The 18,482-nt window shown below is 34.4% G+C and overlaps 2 protein-coding genes across 2 annotated transcripts in view; both read right to left on the bottom strand.

Annotated features, from left to right (window-relative positions):
- Window positions 1-10,331, bottom strand: part of LOC118740836 (EF-hand domain-containing protein D2 homolog) — a 51,577-nt gene extending 41,246 nt beyond the window's left edge. The window contains exon 1 of the mRNA XM_036472551.1: window positions 9,431-10,331. Within this exon, the coding sequence (XP_036328444.1) occupies window positions 9,431-9,717 (287 nt within the window). The 5' untranslated portion in view covers window positions 9,718-10,331. The remainder of the gene's footprint in view (window positions 1-9,430) is intronic.
- A 1,075-nt stretch (window positions 10,332-11,406) lies between these two features.
- Window positions 11,407-12,118, bottom strand: LOC118740835 (membrane magnesium transporter 1-like). Its single transcript, XM_036472550.1, has 3 exons — window positions 11,928-12,118; window positions 11,806-11,858; window positions 11,407-11,738 (listed from the first exon to the last, which is right to left on the bottom strand). Exons 1-3 carry the CDS (start codon window positions 12,007-12,009, stop codon window positions 11,502-11,504), a joined length of 372 nt encoding a protein of 123 aa, XP_036328443.1. The 5' UTR covers window positions 12,010-12,118; the 3' UTR covers window positions 11,407-11,501.
- Window positions 12,119-18,482: the final 6,364 nt, after the last annotated feature.

Here is an 18,482-nt window from a genome sequence, read left to right as displayed (position 1 = left end):
TCATTTTCGCTGGCTCACAAGAAGTAACAAGTGTAAAATTTCTTATTACACATGCCTATCTTTAATGTTAATATTTACGAAAATCGCATTTCAAACAATAACAATCTACACACACGGAAATTGGAGCAGATCATTGACGTCAATTTGAGTACAGCAAAGATAAACAATCTGCAAGTAATTAAGTAAATAAACCAAAATTCCATTTAAAAATATTTTTTCTTTTTTTTTTATTAATGATGCAACACTGTTTGCGATTGCTCAAGAAACATACACACGAGATGATACACTGAATGGAAGCTACAACCTTTGAAAAATATGCTACTGCTTGATGGGCATAATTCCAGGGGAATATGGAAGATGAGAAAGCAGTAAGCAGCATCAATAAGTAGATAAAGTGATTGTGATAATGAAAAAGGAGTATTGTTGTAGAAGAGAAATCATAAAGGATCAGAAAATTAAATGGAATAAAGGATTTCGGCTATGATTTGAAAGATTAGTAGGTAATCCGAAAAGCTGCCAGTAGCTATTATGAAAACGAAAAGTATTTGTAAATACGTTTGAAAACAGACAAACGCTTAGAGTTGCCATGATAACTACTATAGATGTGTAGTAGAAATGAAAACAAATCTAATCAGCTGTTCTAGCAAAACTGCTAGTTGGGGAACATTTCGAGACTAAAATAAAAATGTAATTCAAATATGCATATGCTTTCACCTTGCATAATTTTTAATGCATACAAATTTTTGTTAATAAACGTAATCTAAATATATGTAGATATATATATTTTAGCAGAGTTGCCAACTGTCATAAAATTAAAATGAATTAGTGAGGTATTTATAAGAAATCTTTCAACATGGTAACCAAATAAAGAATGTTTTCTTAGAGTGGCCGGCAGTCTTAATATAATAACTAATGAAGGAGATTAGGCAAATAAATTTAACGATTTAGTTAACACATGACAAAGCTATTAGGATTAAGTTAAGCCAAAACACATTTTATTAAGGTTGCCATCTGTTTTAAAATTCAAATGGTTACCAAGTAAAAAATGCTTGGGAAATTTTAATCTAAACTGTTTTTAATTTTAATAGATGCGCCATCTGTCACATAAAATTAAAAGCCAGAATCTGATCTAACCCACCAGATAAAAAATTAATAGATCCATATTTATGTACCTATACGTATTTCAGCAGTTGCCAAAGGTTGAAAATTTTACAACATTGTTATTAAAAAAGGTGTTAGAACAAATTCAATCCAAAAATATTTTTCACAGAGTGGCCATATTTAAAAAAAATTAAATATAAAGAAAATTAAATAAAAATATTTAGTAGAGTTACCACCTGAATAGAATAAGTATGTAGATAGATAAGTTTAAAAAATCTTACAAATCCAGTGTCAGAATTAAGCAGTCAGTAAGGTTTATGCGATATTCTAACCTACCTAGTGAAAATGGCCGTTTTTGGAAAATTTCAACAACTTTTATAATCGAGAATATATTTTTTTCGAATATTAGCAAACATTTTACATTAAATTCCATTTCTTCACTTTTAAAAATCTGCTTTATTTTTTCCATTCCGATTATTCCTCGCTGATATATAAAAAAAATAAAATTATGCGATGGAAACTACCATATCAAGTCTGCCATTTTGATTTCGCAGTCTGATTCAGATTCAGCGCAAAAAAGTACATGGGAAATACGTAGATTGTCTAGTTTTTGTGTATGAAAATTGTTGGCCTTTGTAATCCGAAAGAAAATCCGAAAATTTCAAAAACTCTGAAAATTTTCATTGATATTATTGAATTTCTGAATGTTCCGAAAAATTCAAAAAAATGTCAATAGAAAAATAAGTTTAAAATAATTTTACAAATCCAGAATTGAGACGATCCTATAACAACCCAAAATCTCAAAAAGTTTTGAACCTACCGAAAATGCGCAATTGGCTTTAAAACATTCCTGAAAGTCCAAAAAAAAAAGGAAACTGTCATTAGAAATTGAAAGTCCAGTGGGTTAAGTTAAACCAGCAACAAAAAGTGACATATATATTTTCAAGTCACTGTAAACAATAAAATTAGTCTCCCACCGACAAAATGTTTCAGTTAAAAATTTTCCCAAACTGTCGAGACTATTTAATGGTAAGGCTGGAAATTACTCGGTGTTGCTTAGTGCCAAAAACCTACGAAACACTCCTCGTACATCTTTTTTATTGTATGTACAGTCGGTGTCAAATGTAAGTGTACACCTTGTTGTAATATAACATAAACCATTTATTTTGTGATCAAAATCTATTTTTATATGGAAGAAAATGCCAAACACCCTCCACAAAAAAAATCTGAAAAATCTACGGCAATTTCTAGCGACTTGACACTTTGAAAGGGCTACAAAATTGTATACTCGAAAATTTTCTAGAAACTCTGAATAAAAATGAAGGTCACTGCAAGTGATAGATAGTATCCGTGGCATTTTTCACATTTGACATTTATATGTTCTTTTAAATTTATATTTAATTCCTTTTCTAGCCCCTTCCAATTTGATCTTTAAGTTAGTTCAGTTGTTTTACTGCCTTTATTTACTCTTCAAATTGTTATTCCGCTAATTAAGATTATCCACACCTATTGTTGTGCATATAGCCCGATGTCGCCAGTGGCGCGCTTCACTTTGCATTACTCGAAAAAAAGAAGAAAACAAAACCATTTGAAAAAAAAAACGTGTTATTTGAGATGCCTGCAAGTGCGCTAAGTGCGGAGCATTGTCGTCATTGCTATATGAGCAGCTTTATTTACTTGTAAATTGGGTGAAGATCACGTTTTAGCGCCGTAGCCGAGTTGGCAAACACAAACGAAAAAAATATGAGAAAAAAAAACATTAAAAAACGACTAAGAATTTAATTAGCAGCAATTTTTTGGGTTATTTGTTTTTTTTTAGAGCTAACAGCAACTATGTTAATTTTTTAAAACTATAACTGGCCGAACGAGAGGAAAAATTTTTTGTATAAGCTGCTATCAAAAAAACATACAGATTGCAAATACTACTAAAACTAACTGAGTGTTCTTATAGAAGCCTAATGACAGACCCACTAAGGTCAATTGTCGTCCTCTTTCCACATAAAGGATGAAAGTCAACTTAAGGAATTCAGTCGTGGGCCGTAGTTCGATCACCGACGAACCTTGCGAAGGTCGTCCAAAATGAGCTGATGCGCCAGAAAATATCAATGCTGTACCTGTGGTGATAATGGGAGATCGACATCGAACATTCAGACATCCATGGGTAGTAACACAAACGAAATGGTTTGAGCGAATGCAGAAGTGCGTTGATCATTATGGAGAACACTATAAAGCCATTTTCAATAACAAATTATAATGTTTCCTGCTAGTTCCCGAAATTCTCGCAGCAGCCCTCGTAGTAGTAATTTTATTCATGAAAGTATAAAATGCAAATTTTTCGTCGAATAAAAATCATTCTTAGCTTTTAATTAGCATAAATTGCACAAATTTGACCTGCTCTTGAACCAGAAATGGTTTACTGATTTATATTTTATTATTTTCTTGCATTAAATTAGTGTCGAAAAAAATCTGTAGAAATATTTTTTGCAGATTTCGTACGAATTTATTTGTTTAATGTGTTAAGTAACTTGATTTTTTAAGACATTGACAAAAGATAGGTTAGGTTGATTTGTATGGCGGCTGCTTATGATAATAGAGGACACTTGAACAGGTAAATTAAAAATTGTGCTTTGCGTTAAATAGAAATGTGAAATGGTAGGAGCATATGTTGGTGATAGAAAAGCGCTGCGTGCACAGTGAAATTCCACAAGCCATTAATATCTACTCCGCAAAAAACTCATCAGGAGTGAAAAAGACGTGAGCCTCAAGGTATTTAAATTTTAAGCTCGCATAAGTTGAACATCGGAGCAGCACTCGCTGAGACGATTTCACCTAATCGCCGTCCATGCAGCTGTTACAAAAGATGTGTGTGGTGATTGTGAGCCTTACGTATGTATTGCAATCGTAAAATGACCCGTTACATTCCAAACAGTATCGAGATTTTTAGCTTCTAGAGTTTCTTAGATCGTCTCTTATCTATCCGTGGACAGAACAACTTACACAGCTTGCACCCTAGGGCTTTCGCTCAGCGCTCGGTAAGCTGATTAGACGCCTATATTTTCAGCAGCAAAGAAAACGTAGCCAATCCAGCAGTCTCATAGTTGATTTACCCGGTGACAACTTCTTAGGAGTGCCCTGTTCATCGGTCTTGCAGCTGACCCAACCCATAGGAGCTTGATAGCGTAGAATTGTATGTCAGTTACTTACTTCTCGACAATTTTCAAACGTATACTGGGATTCCATTTGCAAGCATATAATCCGATGGAGAGTTCATCGCAGAAGACACCGCCGCTTTTCGCACTTAAATAAATTCTTTGGGCTCTATTTAATTCCAATGATTGCACACCGTTCAATCTTCCCATGAAGATTGCAATCGGCAGTTCAAGTCCGGGATGAACACAAAGCTTTTTATTCAAATTCCGGTTTGTACGTAATATGTGCCAATAATCACCTCATTTGCCTTGCTAATCAGCTAAGTAGAGCTTATCAATCACTAACTTTATTTTATAACCTTGATATACAATCATATATGTATATATAGTATGTATTTATGTTTGAGCTGTGTGCAAATGTGTACATGGACTATTTAAATAAGTGAGTGTATAGAATTCCAAAGTCTTACATAACATATACCTCACTATCGAATTAATACTGCGGAATCTTGTTTAAGAAAATTATCTAAATTCACCATCAAAATATATGTCGACTGCAGAGCAATAAAAAAGAGATACAAGATAAGTAAAAAGATAAGATGTTCAGTTGTTGTGATAGCCGGGTGAAAGGCATATAACATACAACGTTGAAGAAATTTTTTCAATATACTAACTGGATAACGAAACTAAAAGGGGTTAAAAATGAAAAAGAATTTAAAGAAAGAAGTAAGAAAGTCTAAGTTCGGGCGAATAGTTTTTTCACCTTTCCGAAAACTACCGCTACATGGTAAGCAGCGGTGGTTTTACCCCTATTTCAAACATCTTCGATAGAACGTTCGGTTAGACATAATGAGATGATAATGCTACTTATTTTCAAGGGATTTTTGTTAGTATCATTAACGTCCTTAAATTTCGAAATATCGAGGTTTCTAGCATTTCTGAAATTTACCGTTAAATGAAAAGTGGCAGTAATTTCAGAGTTTTTCTTTTACGTGGCAAGCACAAGAATCGTACCGAGTTTGATACGAATTGATCGAACGGTTACCGAGATACACATATGTGGTCATAAGTGGGCGGTGCCACGCCCATTTTACAAATTTTATCATAAACCTATTTTGTGCTAAAGAATTATTGCAAACATCAATTTTAAATAAATAAGATGTGGGCGTGGTTATTGCCCGATTTTAAAAATTTTCAACCATTTGGTATGCTCTACGAAGGCCAACAATTGTGGAAAGCTTGAAAGAAATTGGATGAGCGGTTACCAAGATATACACATTTAATCATAAGTGGGCGCGGCAACGACCATTTTGTAAAACTTTCTAATATTATTATTTTTCGTCTTAAAATCATTGTAAATATCAATTTTGAGTGAATGAGCTTCACTAGTTACCAAAATATCTCATTCTCTATATGGGAAGTAGGCGTGGTTATTGTCCGATTTTTCCCATTTCCCAATACCATACGTCCTACGCTCAAAAGAAGTGCACACACCGAGTTTCGTTAAGATATCTCAATTTTTACTCGAGTTATCGTGTGCACAGACGGGCGGACGGACTGACAGACAGTCACCGCTTAATCGATTTATTTTTTCATTCTGATCATTTATGTATACATTTGTCTATACCTATCTCGATTCGTTTTGCCTGCTACAAACAACCGTTATGTGAACAAAGTTATAATACCCTTGTGCACAAGTGCGCTCGGGTATAAAAATATGGGCATAACTTATGCTCGCTTTTAAAGCATCACTTAGATATTTGTGAGCATTTTAGTTGATGTTGTTGTAATAGCACTCGATTCAGTTGCAGTATTTCCAGTCACCCTCTCTCAATGGTGTGGGGCTTACACTCTACAATATCTAAGGTTAAAAACCTCGGCATAATTCTTGACAGCAAGTGGGATTCGAGTCGGCGGCTTACGGAGCTTCCATAAGCCATGATCAGCTCTTTGGCTGTAAATCAGCGGTGGGGAAGCGATGTGGTCTGAAAACCCACACAATACACAATACACACACAATACAGTGGATGTACAGAACGGTTGTCCGACCTTACCCAGAAGATAATTCATGTAGGCTTACCCAATAGCGACTGAAAAAAGTGCCGAAAACATACTTCACATGAACCTAAAACGAATATATAATTTGTATAAATTAAATAAGGAGCTTTAGAAGAACTATTCCAAAAGCCCTTCTGAAGTCCGTCCCACAAAAGCTCTTCTGGTAGCGAAAGCAAAAGCCCTTCAATTTGTGCCCCTCCATACAAAAAAATTAAGGAGAAAGGAATGCAAAGTGGAAAGCCTCTTGACTCTCAGTAATGCCTTTCGCAGGAGCTTTTAGCTCTAGAAATTATCTGCTGGGAAGGTTCGGTCACTAGAAAATTCTAGACACTATTTCAGCAACTTTATGTGAACTGGATAGATATACCTTCCCAATATTTTGCCAATTGTCCATTAGAATTCCAGACAGAAATTAATTTTATATAAAAGCCTCTCCTTAAATTCAGAAGCGTTTTCTAAACAGAATTGACAGATATCACTCACTTATGGCTCAATAGTGCCGTTACTTCTCTACAGTCCGTTACCATTTATTGTGGCTGTCGAATATAGGAAGATTTGAAACGTGGTAACGGCGAATTTTATTGCTGGACTGTGCCAAGTGGTAATCATCGTAACCTAACCTAATGAGGGAATCAGCTGGAGTGACAGTCCTTAGCCTCATGTAGATTTTGGTCGTTCCGGTTACGTAGACCCGAATGTCGTCGTCGTAACGACAAGTATTTTTGTGTTTGGCGACAAGTTAGCGCTGATTATCTATCTACAAATGCACTAAAACATGTTAAAAGCAGTTCGAAAGATAGAAGAGGCAAAATTTATGTATTTAACAAATTAAAATGAAGATAATTAAAAGTGTTGCAGAAAAGTAAATGTGAAGTAATAAACAAATATGTACATAATCGTGTTAAGTTGCCTTGGAGGCGCTTCAAGTGGTTGCAAAGTACGCTGGTGCCATGTTGCGATAAGTGTAAACAAGCATAGTACTTTTAGATAAAGGCATAAGTACACTACATATGTATGTAGTAAAGAGAATAAACAATATAAACAAATAAAGACGAGATAAAAAGGCTGTATCATGTTAAAAAGATAGAAAAAAAAAATAGAAAGAAGTCTGAGACGGCATGTAAATACATAGAAGTCTGTTGGTTTTTGATTTCAAAGTAAAAATTACATGCTACTTATGCAGTGCAATGCAAAGTATGCATAACTGAGCTATCAGACCTTTTTCTTATCGTTCCCACGACAGTCGGGTCTACGTAACCGGAACGACCCAGATTTATATTTGGCCAAGGACTGTCACTCCAACAACACTCCCCAAAAACTCTTTGGGGAGCTTGTATGCTGTTACAACAACAACAACAACAACAACTTTTTTCTTATTATCTAAATATCAATTGCTGTATTTTATTTTCTTCAGCACTATTTTCTGTTAAGGTTTTTGTTTTAATTATATTTTTTTGGTTGGCATGCTTTTGATTACTTAATTGTAATTAAATGCAATCAGGTCGGAAGTTGATACATCATAAAAAAAAAACTTTACAAATAAACAGTATTTACACCAGCTATCATAGTATTATCATTTATGATAAACCCGCTTACTTACTCTAAATTAACTTTCGCTGATATATTATAAAGTTCTTTAAAATTCTAGGGAAACGTATAATTTTAGATAATGCGTCAAAGATAATGGGTAAATGCGTGTATGATAAGCATGAAATTCTCACATATTTTCTAAGAAAAGCTTGAATTTTTCTCTGGGAATAAAAAAAGGACAAAATACAAATTGGAAAGAAGAAAAAGAAGACGTCCTAACGAAGAACCTTGAACATTTACATACATACATATCTCATGTTTTTGAATCTATCTAAGCATAATAATTTTATGCATGACTTATGTAAATATGTAAATTCATACTAGAGTCTCAAATAAAATTATGTAAATTTTGTGGCAAACGGAAAGGCACTAATGTAAATCATATGCATAGTACATTTATAAAAGCACTTATCCACTATACACATTTACAACCACACCAACATACATACGCATATATGCGTTTGCCTTTATAAAATTGAAGTAACAAAAAAAGTCGTTGGTAAATGCGCCAGTATGTCTGGCTGCCGCCGATTGGTATGTGCATCCAAATGACCGTGATTATAATGAAGATTATACATAATCGCGCATGCACATACAAGGCATACACACGAATAAAAATGGAGATGTGCATAAGAAGTGAATGCAGGCGGCTGATGATGACAATGCGACAAATAGACAATCACCCAGACAGTCATTCAGTCTAGTCGTCATCGTCTTCGACGTCTCTATCGTCGTGTTGAAACTGCCAATGATTATAAACGATGCGATATGCGGTTAATTCATAAATTATTAAACAGTCTTCAAAAGTTGAGGAAGTGCAGACAATGCAAATGCAATGTCATACGAGTCAGGCAGAAGCAGAAGCAAAAGTAGCAATAGCTAGCTGTATCAGCAGCCAACACCGATGGCAGTAAAAAAAATGTGACACGCTCTGCCACCAGAAAAAAAGCAAACATACGCGAGCGCGAACTTATCGCTCCGCACACCAACACGCTACCGGCTCAAACCACAACAACCACTGTTGATGACTACCCCAGCACTGTGGTGCTGCTGACAGCTGAGCCGTGCTTCTTTTTACATTTATTTTTGTATAATGCACCCGCTGGATGCCGTTGGTGTGAATTTTTTTACGCTTCATTGCAGTCTCGTGACTGCATTGCAATTTCTGGGATAATGGTAGAGGCTGGAGGATGGGTTGAAGGTGGTTGCTGCTCAATGACGTCGGTTGACTTTGTTTGCATAGATGAGAAGTTATAAGCTTTGGAAAACATTTTAGTACTGCGTAGTATGCGCCCTTTTTCTTTGCTAATCATACCACCCACACCCACACTGTGCGTTGGAGAATTTCCTATGCGTTTTGTTGTTGGCGACCTTGGCAAGGATGCTGGCCTTCGTGCGCTGTTTATCGGCAGTAGAGATTTATATAAATAAACACTTGGAAATTTGAATTTCAAAAATAAAGTAAGATAGCTAGAATGTTGTATGCCTCCCAAAGCGATATACTAAATAGTATAATTTTTAATTTCACTTACTTGTTAAATGTTTTCTGATAATCTTTGATTTGTTTTCTGGAGAATTCATGGAATTCCGTGTAGACATTAACCACTTTGAATTGATGTGCCACTTCAATGCCAGCCTCTTGTGAATCCATAATTACTTGTCTGCGATTCAAAATGTGTGTTAATTCTGATGAATCACTGCCTGCTGAGGAATCGCAGCTACCCGGACGTCCCAGCGAAGGTCGGTTGCCACTGCCATTGCTGATGGGCACACCGGTTACTGACGAGGATGCAGATGATGCATTCGATGAGACCGACATTTTTTCACTATATGTATAAGTTGTGCAAAGAAAACTATCAAATGTTCACTTGTGCAAAACAGGGCGTATATCCTTATTCGCTATGCCTTATGCACTTTAACGGCTCAATGCAGTTGCAGGTGTACACAAGTGTTTTGCTTGTTTGTTTTAATATTTTCCTTCCAATTCTTTTACAGCGGGTAGGTCATCAAATACACACCCTTATCACGTTCGAGGACGAATGACGACGTAAAAAGGATAACAGAGAAAACAGGCACAATAACACCGACAAATACTTAAAATTCTTTGATTTTCGACAACGATGGGATATCAAGGATACAGAAAATGTTTAAAAATACAAATACGCGCAAAGGACAATTCGACGAGTTTCAGTTTTCGCGCAAGTGTGGGCGGGTAGGCAATTTCAAGTTTTTCTCTATTTTCAGAAACGCATTTCTGTAAATTACACTTATCACTTCGAAACTAGTTCAATCACTATAGCAAGGCTATGTATTTTTTGTTAAATTAAATGTTTTGTTTTCCAATAATAAACAATATCCGTTATTTTTACCGCTAAACGTCCGATACGAAATGCACAACGACTGCACGCAACAAGAAAAATGTGTGTAATGAAATGCAAAAACACAACACTGGTCGAACTGGCCTTTTCTGATTTGACTTAAAAGGTTACCGTATCGACGAAAATTGCTTTTAAATTCCGCATGCTGCCGTACTTGTCAGCTGTTTGCCTTAACCCTTGATGACACCTCCACGTTTTACTTGATTGTTTCTGGACTGAAAAAAGTTGCCACAAGTTAAAAAGAATGACAAAATAAAAACGTCAAGACAATAAAGATATACGTATTAGTTGTCAAAAACGCTGATAATTGTCTCCATGGCGTAGGTGTCCTGACAATAGTTAACACAATTCGTTTTGAGCTAAAAACTAAAAAATAAAGAAGAAGAGACAAAATTACAAACACATCAGCGTCTCCTTAATTATTATAGTTATTTTGTTATGAATTTCTCATTTTTCTTGCACAAGACGTCAAAATTATTATCGGCATACGTCATATCATTGTCCGATTTACAGTCTTCAAAATAATCAAGCCAGTGATTGAGACAATTGAAGATGTATGCATGTATTAGTAAAAAAAGTGTGCATGTATTGCTATTGTTATGGCAGTATTGTCCGGTGTAAACCCTAAGTTATACAAATTTCTTCCGCAGTTGTGTTTAAATTCATATTTGTAAGTCTGGGTTCAGACAGAGAAAATTTTGTCGCGGCAACTCGTTACTTGTGGTAGAGCGAGTGACGAGGAAGGGCACCGAGTTGCTCGTGCTCGGGCAACACGCTTTGTGCTCTCGTTCGTGTGAACGCGAAGGGCAACACCAAAAGAGAAGTTGCCGAAAATGAGCAAACAATTTTCTCAGTGTGAAGCCAGTCTAACAAACCCGACTTCCAGTGGATTTTCAGTTGAGGAATCTGTGATGAACAGTGGCCGAGTTATTTTTGGATAAAATCAGTGGATTAATAAACTTAGATTTTTTTTTAAAGAAAAGACTATAGTTTTAGCATTTCTTTACGACACCAAGCTCTTCACAGCAAAACAATATTCCATATAGTGCGGAACTGTATAATGCTACAACATAAAATTGCCACTAAATGCTTTCCACTCTTTTATCAACCACATATGACGCCATCATGGGTCTTGTTTTAAAAATTGCCGATTTATTCCATTTGCATATTCCATAGTTGGTATCCGAAAATACTATAATATACTTAAAATGTATAAGTTGCTTTGCTAATATTCTACATCTAGACTACTTTTGCTTCCAGCACTGGATGATTCCTCCTGCTCATAGTTTTGATATAGCGCCATACCGCGATGATTGAATGTGTAAAATGATGGTAAATTACCCAAGGTATCCCACGACTTCTCTTGCATATCAACTGTTGCCCGAATTTCTTTAAAATTGCCAACTACTTGGATTACATTGTAAACTACCACCAGCAAGCTGACAACGGTCTGCACGACGATCTATGTAGAAAAGAAAAATATAAATGCAATAAACTATTTTCTAATGAGCAAAATATACTGCACTCACATCCACTGGCAGCTGCGTCCAATCCTGTTCAGTTAGCCGCATATAAGTGCGATCTGGAATTCAATGAATTAAAATTTGTTTCCGATTGAGGAGCATCCATCTCTTTTTTCACAAATACTTACGGTGTGCTGCGGAAAAGGCGGCATGCAACAAACTTATAAGCCCCGTGACTAACACTATGCGGTTGACAATTTTTGTGCCCATTTTTAGCCGTTGTTGATGTTATTAACTTATAAGAATTCGGTAAAATATAAGCTAAATGAATTGCTGACCCACTGCAACAAAAGGAAATTTTAGGAAACAGCTGTTTGGTGGCAGTGGTGGAAAAGTGACTTTTTATAGTCGATAGTTATCGATTGGCTGGAGGACGCATAAAGCGAGTTAAATGTTATATAAATTTTTGTACTAATATACGTAGTTATCAGTTAGTAGTTCGTTTCTACACATAAAAAATGCTATCAGCTATGGATAAGTGATAAGCAGCAAGTTCTAACGATTCACGTTGTTATTTTTCACTGATTTTGCGGCTTGCGTACAAATCGATAAATTAAATGCCTTCTCGCTGTAGTAAAGCCTACTGCAGTGGCTTCAAAACTGCGAGAGCAAATCATTTTGCTGCCAACTTCCTGAGAGGAAATGTCATACGCTTGGCGCCATTTTATAACAGACAATTTGGAGTTTGTGCAAGTTTATTAAAAGTTATAGAAATGTTTAGAAGTGAAATAAAAGTGGAAAAGCGAATCGGCATTACAAAAGCTGGAAATCGCACCACTGTAACTGCAATGTAACTGTACGATATATAACTTATTAAAATTTACTCGTATGTAATATGTACATACATATGTATCTACTTACATATGTACATATATACATGCATATACACTATTATTACCCTTATGTAAACATGAATCTGTGCGAATGTGACCGCTTATTACTTGCAATTTTTTATTTATAGGGCTGTTCACTTACTTTATTCTTTATAGGTACGGTGAAGTACCCAGATAAGCTAATCGACTGCACTAAGGTTGACAACAGATTTGCTGTATTGTAGTTGCATTTTGTATATACATATATATATGGGCAATTCCATTGTGACTGGTGGAACATTTTACTTCAGAATTTGTTCAATTGTGTACTATAACTATGTCATCGGAACATATACAACAGCGAAACATATTTTTTAACATAGAACGGTAACTAATGTATAAAATTGCTTTAACAAAAATACCAAACGATTTCTTAGCTTTATGTAACTATCGTTTGAATGAATGGGACTGGTGGGACACTGAAAATAATGCTATTTTACCTTTGTGCACTCAAAGATGAATTTTAGCCAAAATATTTAATTTGAATGAAAAATGTTTTTGTGTGGTAAAATTTAAAATATATAAATTTGTAACTGTTGGTACATGTCCTTTCCATAGACAAAAATTGCAACTTCTTTTTATTTTTATAATAACTTTCAACAGATGAATGAAATGTAGTCATTTATAAAGAGATTACTACACTCTAAAAATTTTTGCTTAAATTTGCGCATATTAAGATAGGTAACCAGTTTCCTCTCTTAATGAATGCAAATTTAAACACTGCTTGCTTACTTTTACTTATCATATGTGTGGCGTAGAACAAATTTCAAATTTGTTTTTTGAGTTTTAAACATTTATTGTTCACATTTTCACAGTTTACACATAAAATGTTTAAAATTTACTCTAAAAAATGTTCGTTTAAATTTACGCATATAAAGAGAGGTAACCAGTTTCCTCTCCTAGTGTGTGCAAATTAAACAATGTCTGTTTACTTTTACATATCAAATTTGTCACAGAGCGCACACAAGGGGTGGGTTTTTGGGGCTAAATTTATTATGATATAAGAAATTTTGAAAGAAAAAATTTTCTTTTCCATTTCTTGTGCGTCATTTTGTAAGAATTTTTCTTTTTTTCTTGAGAGCTCTTTAAAGTTTAACTGCGAAAGAAAACATTGTCCTAGAAATATGCAATGCATACTCATTTACTGTTGCTTTTTACACTTTACAGCCTAAAAAAGTTTACCACTGATATGTACTTAATAAGCATTCGAAGATTTAATTTGCTAACTTCGAATTCGTTCCACCAAAATGAGATACATGATAAAAATACAAGTTCAGTTAAATTTTCGTTATTCGAATTATAAAAAAAGGAAGGAACCATAAATCGACGAAAATTAATAAAAAAGTGTAAACATTTCGTGAAATTATTTAATTTATTTATATTAAAATTCTTTTGTAAAATTTTGTATTACTTTTGAAAGTTGAGTGCATCTTTAACCGTTAATTTTTTCATGATTTAATGATCGGATCTAAACCAAATTACGAGACGACCCTTAAGGTACCATCTTTCCGGTAAAAAAAATAATTATTGGAATCGGTTCACGCGGTCAAAGTTATGCGTTGGAATAAATAAAAGAAGTAAAAATACTCCGAAGAATTGATAACCTCCCCTTTTTTGAAGCCGGTTAAAAATGTCTGAGTTCTTTGTAAATTTTATGTAAATAAAATGCAATCGATGATACTTTAAAAAGTTTATTTATTTATTTCATACTGTAAATAAACCTTTCATAAATGTATTTTAAAGAGCGAATTTTGAGTATTTGCTGATGATATATATTTAGAAGTATAAACCCTTTTCCCCCAAAAATATATTCCTGCGTGCTCCCCTGGCACTTAGTATTTATTATTTGTAAAAAATATATTTTTACTTTCAAAATGTTTGTAATTTAAAACATTTCATGTGTATATTTTAAACAACTCATGTTCAAAATCAAATCTTGAACATCTTGTGCGTATACTTGAACAGATTCTGGTTGAAAAATAAACACTTTTCAGTAGTAGTTTTACATGCACTTTTTAGAGTGTACTTAAATGGAAATAATTTGGCCATTTTGAAATTTATCTCGTTTTTCTCTTTTCCATGGAATGACCTATACATACATATGTGTATTATGCGGTGTGCGTTTTGAGTTCTTTTCTATTTTTGTACTGTAATAATTATTTGATAACTGACAAATTAAACATAAATATTTAGTCAACAATTCGCTATGCCTGAAATGAGCAATCCAATCACTAATGGATTCATGGCCATTGCAGACAAATATTTTCATTATGTAAGTATGTAAATAATATACTCACCTTTAATCGAATTAATTACATTTGTGGATTTTATGCGTAATTGCTTTCTGAGGAGTAGTATTATCTTTCCAGCTAGTTCCTCCATATTTTTGTAGGCCAATATACTAGCATTTTATCTTACAATATTAAACCATTATTCTGCTAAGCTATTAATATGAAAATCGAAGTTACGCGAATATTGATTAGACAGTTAATCGTTTAACCGCGGTCCCTTTGACACATATGTATGTAACTACAAAAGTAGGATTGGCTTTGCAAATAATGACTCTTTGGCAGGTATACTGCGGAACTTTGTGGACTAAAAAACCTAATGGCGGTCTGAGTAGTATTTTAAGATTGATTGACAACCACTTTCCGGGCAGCATCAACAAAATTGCAGGTATCCAAGTAGGGAGGGTCACTAAGCGCTATCGCGTTTGGTAGCGCACCTTATTTAATTAGCTTAACATGATCTTCCACCAGCAATCGTTGCACATTTAGGTTAAGGATTGACTTTCAAACGAATGCACTGCGTTCTGAGCTGATATTTATGCTATAAATAAGGAAAGCCACTATCTTAGTCAAGCGGCTGTTAAAGCAGTAGGCTCCAAAGTAGTATAATCGGGAATTGTAAAGAAATACCGAACCGCATTGGCGTCACTGGACTATCTTGACATCACTTTCCTATATTTCCGGGCAAAGAAATATAACAGGGAAACGGGTCAGCTGATGAGATGCCCGGGTGTAGTTCTGAGATTTCAATAAACGGGATAGACAACTCTGTAAAACATGTATGTACATGACTAGCCGTTAGAAATGACGTATGGATCGACCGAAATGGTCATGAAAAGTCAAGCTTACTATGGCCGGGTTTAGATAGAAAATAAAAACGATGGGAGGCCGTGAAAAACTCAAAAGATTTCCAGTATGAGTTCTTACTGACCTCAACAAAGTGCCTTCTGCAGAAGCTGCTGCGATTAGAATGAGGAGGTGGCAATTGTCCACTTTCTGTGTCGATGTCCGCGCCTGTAGTTGAGGGATCTCAAAGACCTAGGCTATATATGGTACTCTATGGAACTTATTCACTAGCTTGGCAGAGAAATTGGAGTTGAAAATCTTAGACCACCTCAAATGCATTTGGGATAGCAATTGGTTTAGCAAGTTAATGCTCTAATCAAAGTAAATATATTTTATCTTAGTAAAAGCAGTGACGGCTAGGGTAAGGCGCCTCCTGCTGGCTCTCCCTGACGCAAGGCACTCCCATAACATAAACAAAAAACTCTATTTATTTTTTATTTATATTTTATTTTATTGACTAATTGACTAAGTAAAATTTTACTGCTAAAAGAGTTACTGACTCTCTTCAAAAATATTTTGGAGAACAACTTTCAATATCGTCTTTCTTTAGACACCCGCATTGGATTTATGTAATGTTTCATTTAATATCTCATTAAACAGAACTGAAACTTTTAAGCTGGTTTAAAAAAAAATTAAAAACTCTAATCTGCAAAAGTATTTTAGAAATAAAGCTAACTTACATGTCTCTCGTTTGACACCCATACCTAAATATTTAATTTAACTTCATAAAATTGATTATGTATTTCTAAACAGGTGGCAACCATCTTCAAAAGCATTTTTCAAATAAACCTTTCTTAAACCACTCTCCGTTGACGCCCAAATTAAAAAAATGTATGTATGTACTTCACTTAATAATAATATTAATATATTGGCGCTTACACATATGTATGTTAGTGTTTGGCCGAGCTTCTCCTCCGATTTGTGGCGTGCGCCTTGATGTTGTCACAAAAAGAGGAGGGACCTATAGTTTTACGCCGACTCCGAACGGCGATTATATATTTATGAGGAGCTGTTTTTCATGGCAGAAATACACTCGGATGTTTGCCATTGCCTGCCGAGGGGCGAGCGCTATCAAGAAAAAACATTTTTTTTTGTTTTCTAAATTTTTTTGCGATGTTGCTTTGACCGGGGCTTGAGCCCAGGCCCTGCGGAGTAGAAGCGCGCACTGCTTATTCCATTAACTTTGTAGATTAAGTTGATTTTGAATTTCTAACCAAGTGGCAACCTAAGTCAAAAATATTTGCGAAATAAACCTTTCTTAGACCTGTCTTTCGGCTTATAAATTAAATTGATCTTAAATTTCAAACCAAACGACAACCTTCGTCAAAAATATTTCCGAAATAGGTTTAACCTCAAGCGTTTGACACCCATTTTAAAATATTTCATTAATCTTGTAAATTAAACTGATGTTGAATTTCTAAACAGGTGGCAATCCTCATCAAAAATATTTCAGAAATTATGCTTACCTAAACCTTTCTTGTTTGCACTCATATTAAAATATTTCATTAGTCGTGTTAATTTAATTAATCTTGAATTCCTAAACCGGTGGCAGACCTTTTGAAATTTTTTTTCCAAATGGAGCTTTCTAAGATCTCTCGTTAGTTTGGTTCACCTATAAAATATTTCATTTAACTTGTTGATTACAGTGATTTCAAACTATAAAACAGGTGGCAACCTTTTTAAAAATAATATTCAAAATAAAGCTTTCTCAAACCTCTCTCGTGTTATACTCAGATAAAAATATTTTGACTAACTTGTTAATTATATTAATTTTTAAATTTTGAACAAGTGGCAACCCTCTTCAAAGTTATTTCGAAATAAATCGTTTGGGAAGCCCTTACGTTTGACTCACACAACGTTGTAAAATTTTATTTGACCTATTAATTAGTTGATTTTAATTTTTTAAAATGGTGGTGGCTCTCTTCAAAAATTATTCAATATGTATGTAAATTCAGGTCATAACCTATATGTGTGTCGAATTTCATTGAGATACCGCCAGCCACTTTAGCGTAAAAATAGCGATAAACATACTCACAAACTTTCATATTTTTTAATAGTTACAATTAGAAGGATTGTATTCTTTCTTCAGCAATATTTCTAGTATATACTATCCATATCGTCATTTCAGTTCATGACTTTCATTGAAGTAATGTCAAATTTGCATATTATAATAAGTTACATACATACACACATTCGCACTGTTTTGAAATTACTACACGCATACATATGTATGTACAGGAATTGATATTTACCTGAACCAACTATTTTCCAATTAAGTATAATCCATATATTAATTCATAGCTCATGCCACTTTTTGCCTACATTCCATATAACAATAAAGGATTGCTGGTCAGTGCGTTGATTCCCAAGTAATTTATCGCTAACACACGCCAACCATTGCTCCTAGTTCACATCATTAATAATTTCATATACATAAGTTGAAGTAGATAGTCATCGACAATTTGATTGAAGCTTTTATAGTCATCGTATTGCATGTACATACCTACATGTCAATCTATATACATACATAGGTATTAATATCCTAACCTATGCCACCCTTTGCGTACGGCTCGCTGAATTAGCTTTCATTACAGTTTATTTATTGTTATTTTTTTCATTTATTTTAATTGTTTTCAAATATTGATTGCTAGCAAGTATAACGGTAGACGTATTACAC

The sequence above is a fragment of the Rhagoletis pomonella genome, unplaced genomic scaffold, assembly GCF_013731165.1.
Source record: "Rhagoletis pomonella isolate Grant_MI unplaced genomic scaffold, Rhpom_1.0 Rhpom_scaffold_00006, whole genome shotgun sequence".
Taxonomy (NCBI): domain Eukaryota; kingdom Metazoa; phylum Arthropoda; class Insecta; order Diptera; family Tephritidae; genus Rhagoletis; species Rhagoletis pomonella.
Note: the sequence above shows the minus strand (reverse complement) of the source record. Positions and strands in the feature narration are given on the sequence as shown.

Excerpts from the sequence above, each read along its gene's own strand:
- LOC118740835 (XM_036472550.1), bottom strand. The coding sequence starts at position 12,009 with ATGGGCACAAAAATTGTCAACCGCATAGTGTTAGTCACGGGGCTTATA. Across the intron at positions 11,859-11,927 it reads CGCCTTTTCCGCAGCACACC|ATCGCACTTATATGCGGCTA; the intron begins GTAAGTATTTGT and ends ATTGAATTCCAG. Across the intron at positions 11,739-11,805 it reads GGACGCAGCTGCCAGTGGAT|ATCGTCGTGCAGACCGTTGT; the intron begins GTGAGTGCAGTA and ends TTTTCTACATAG.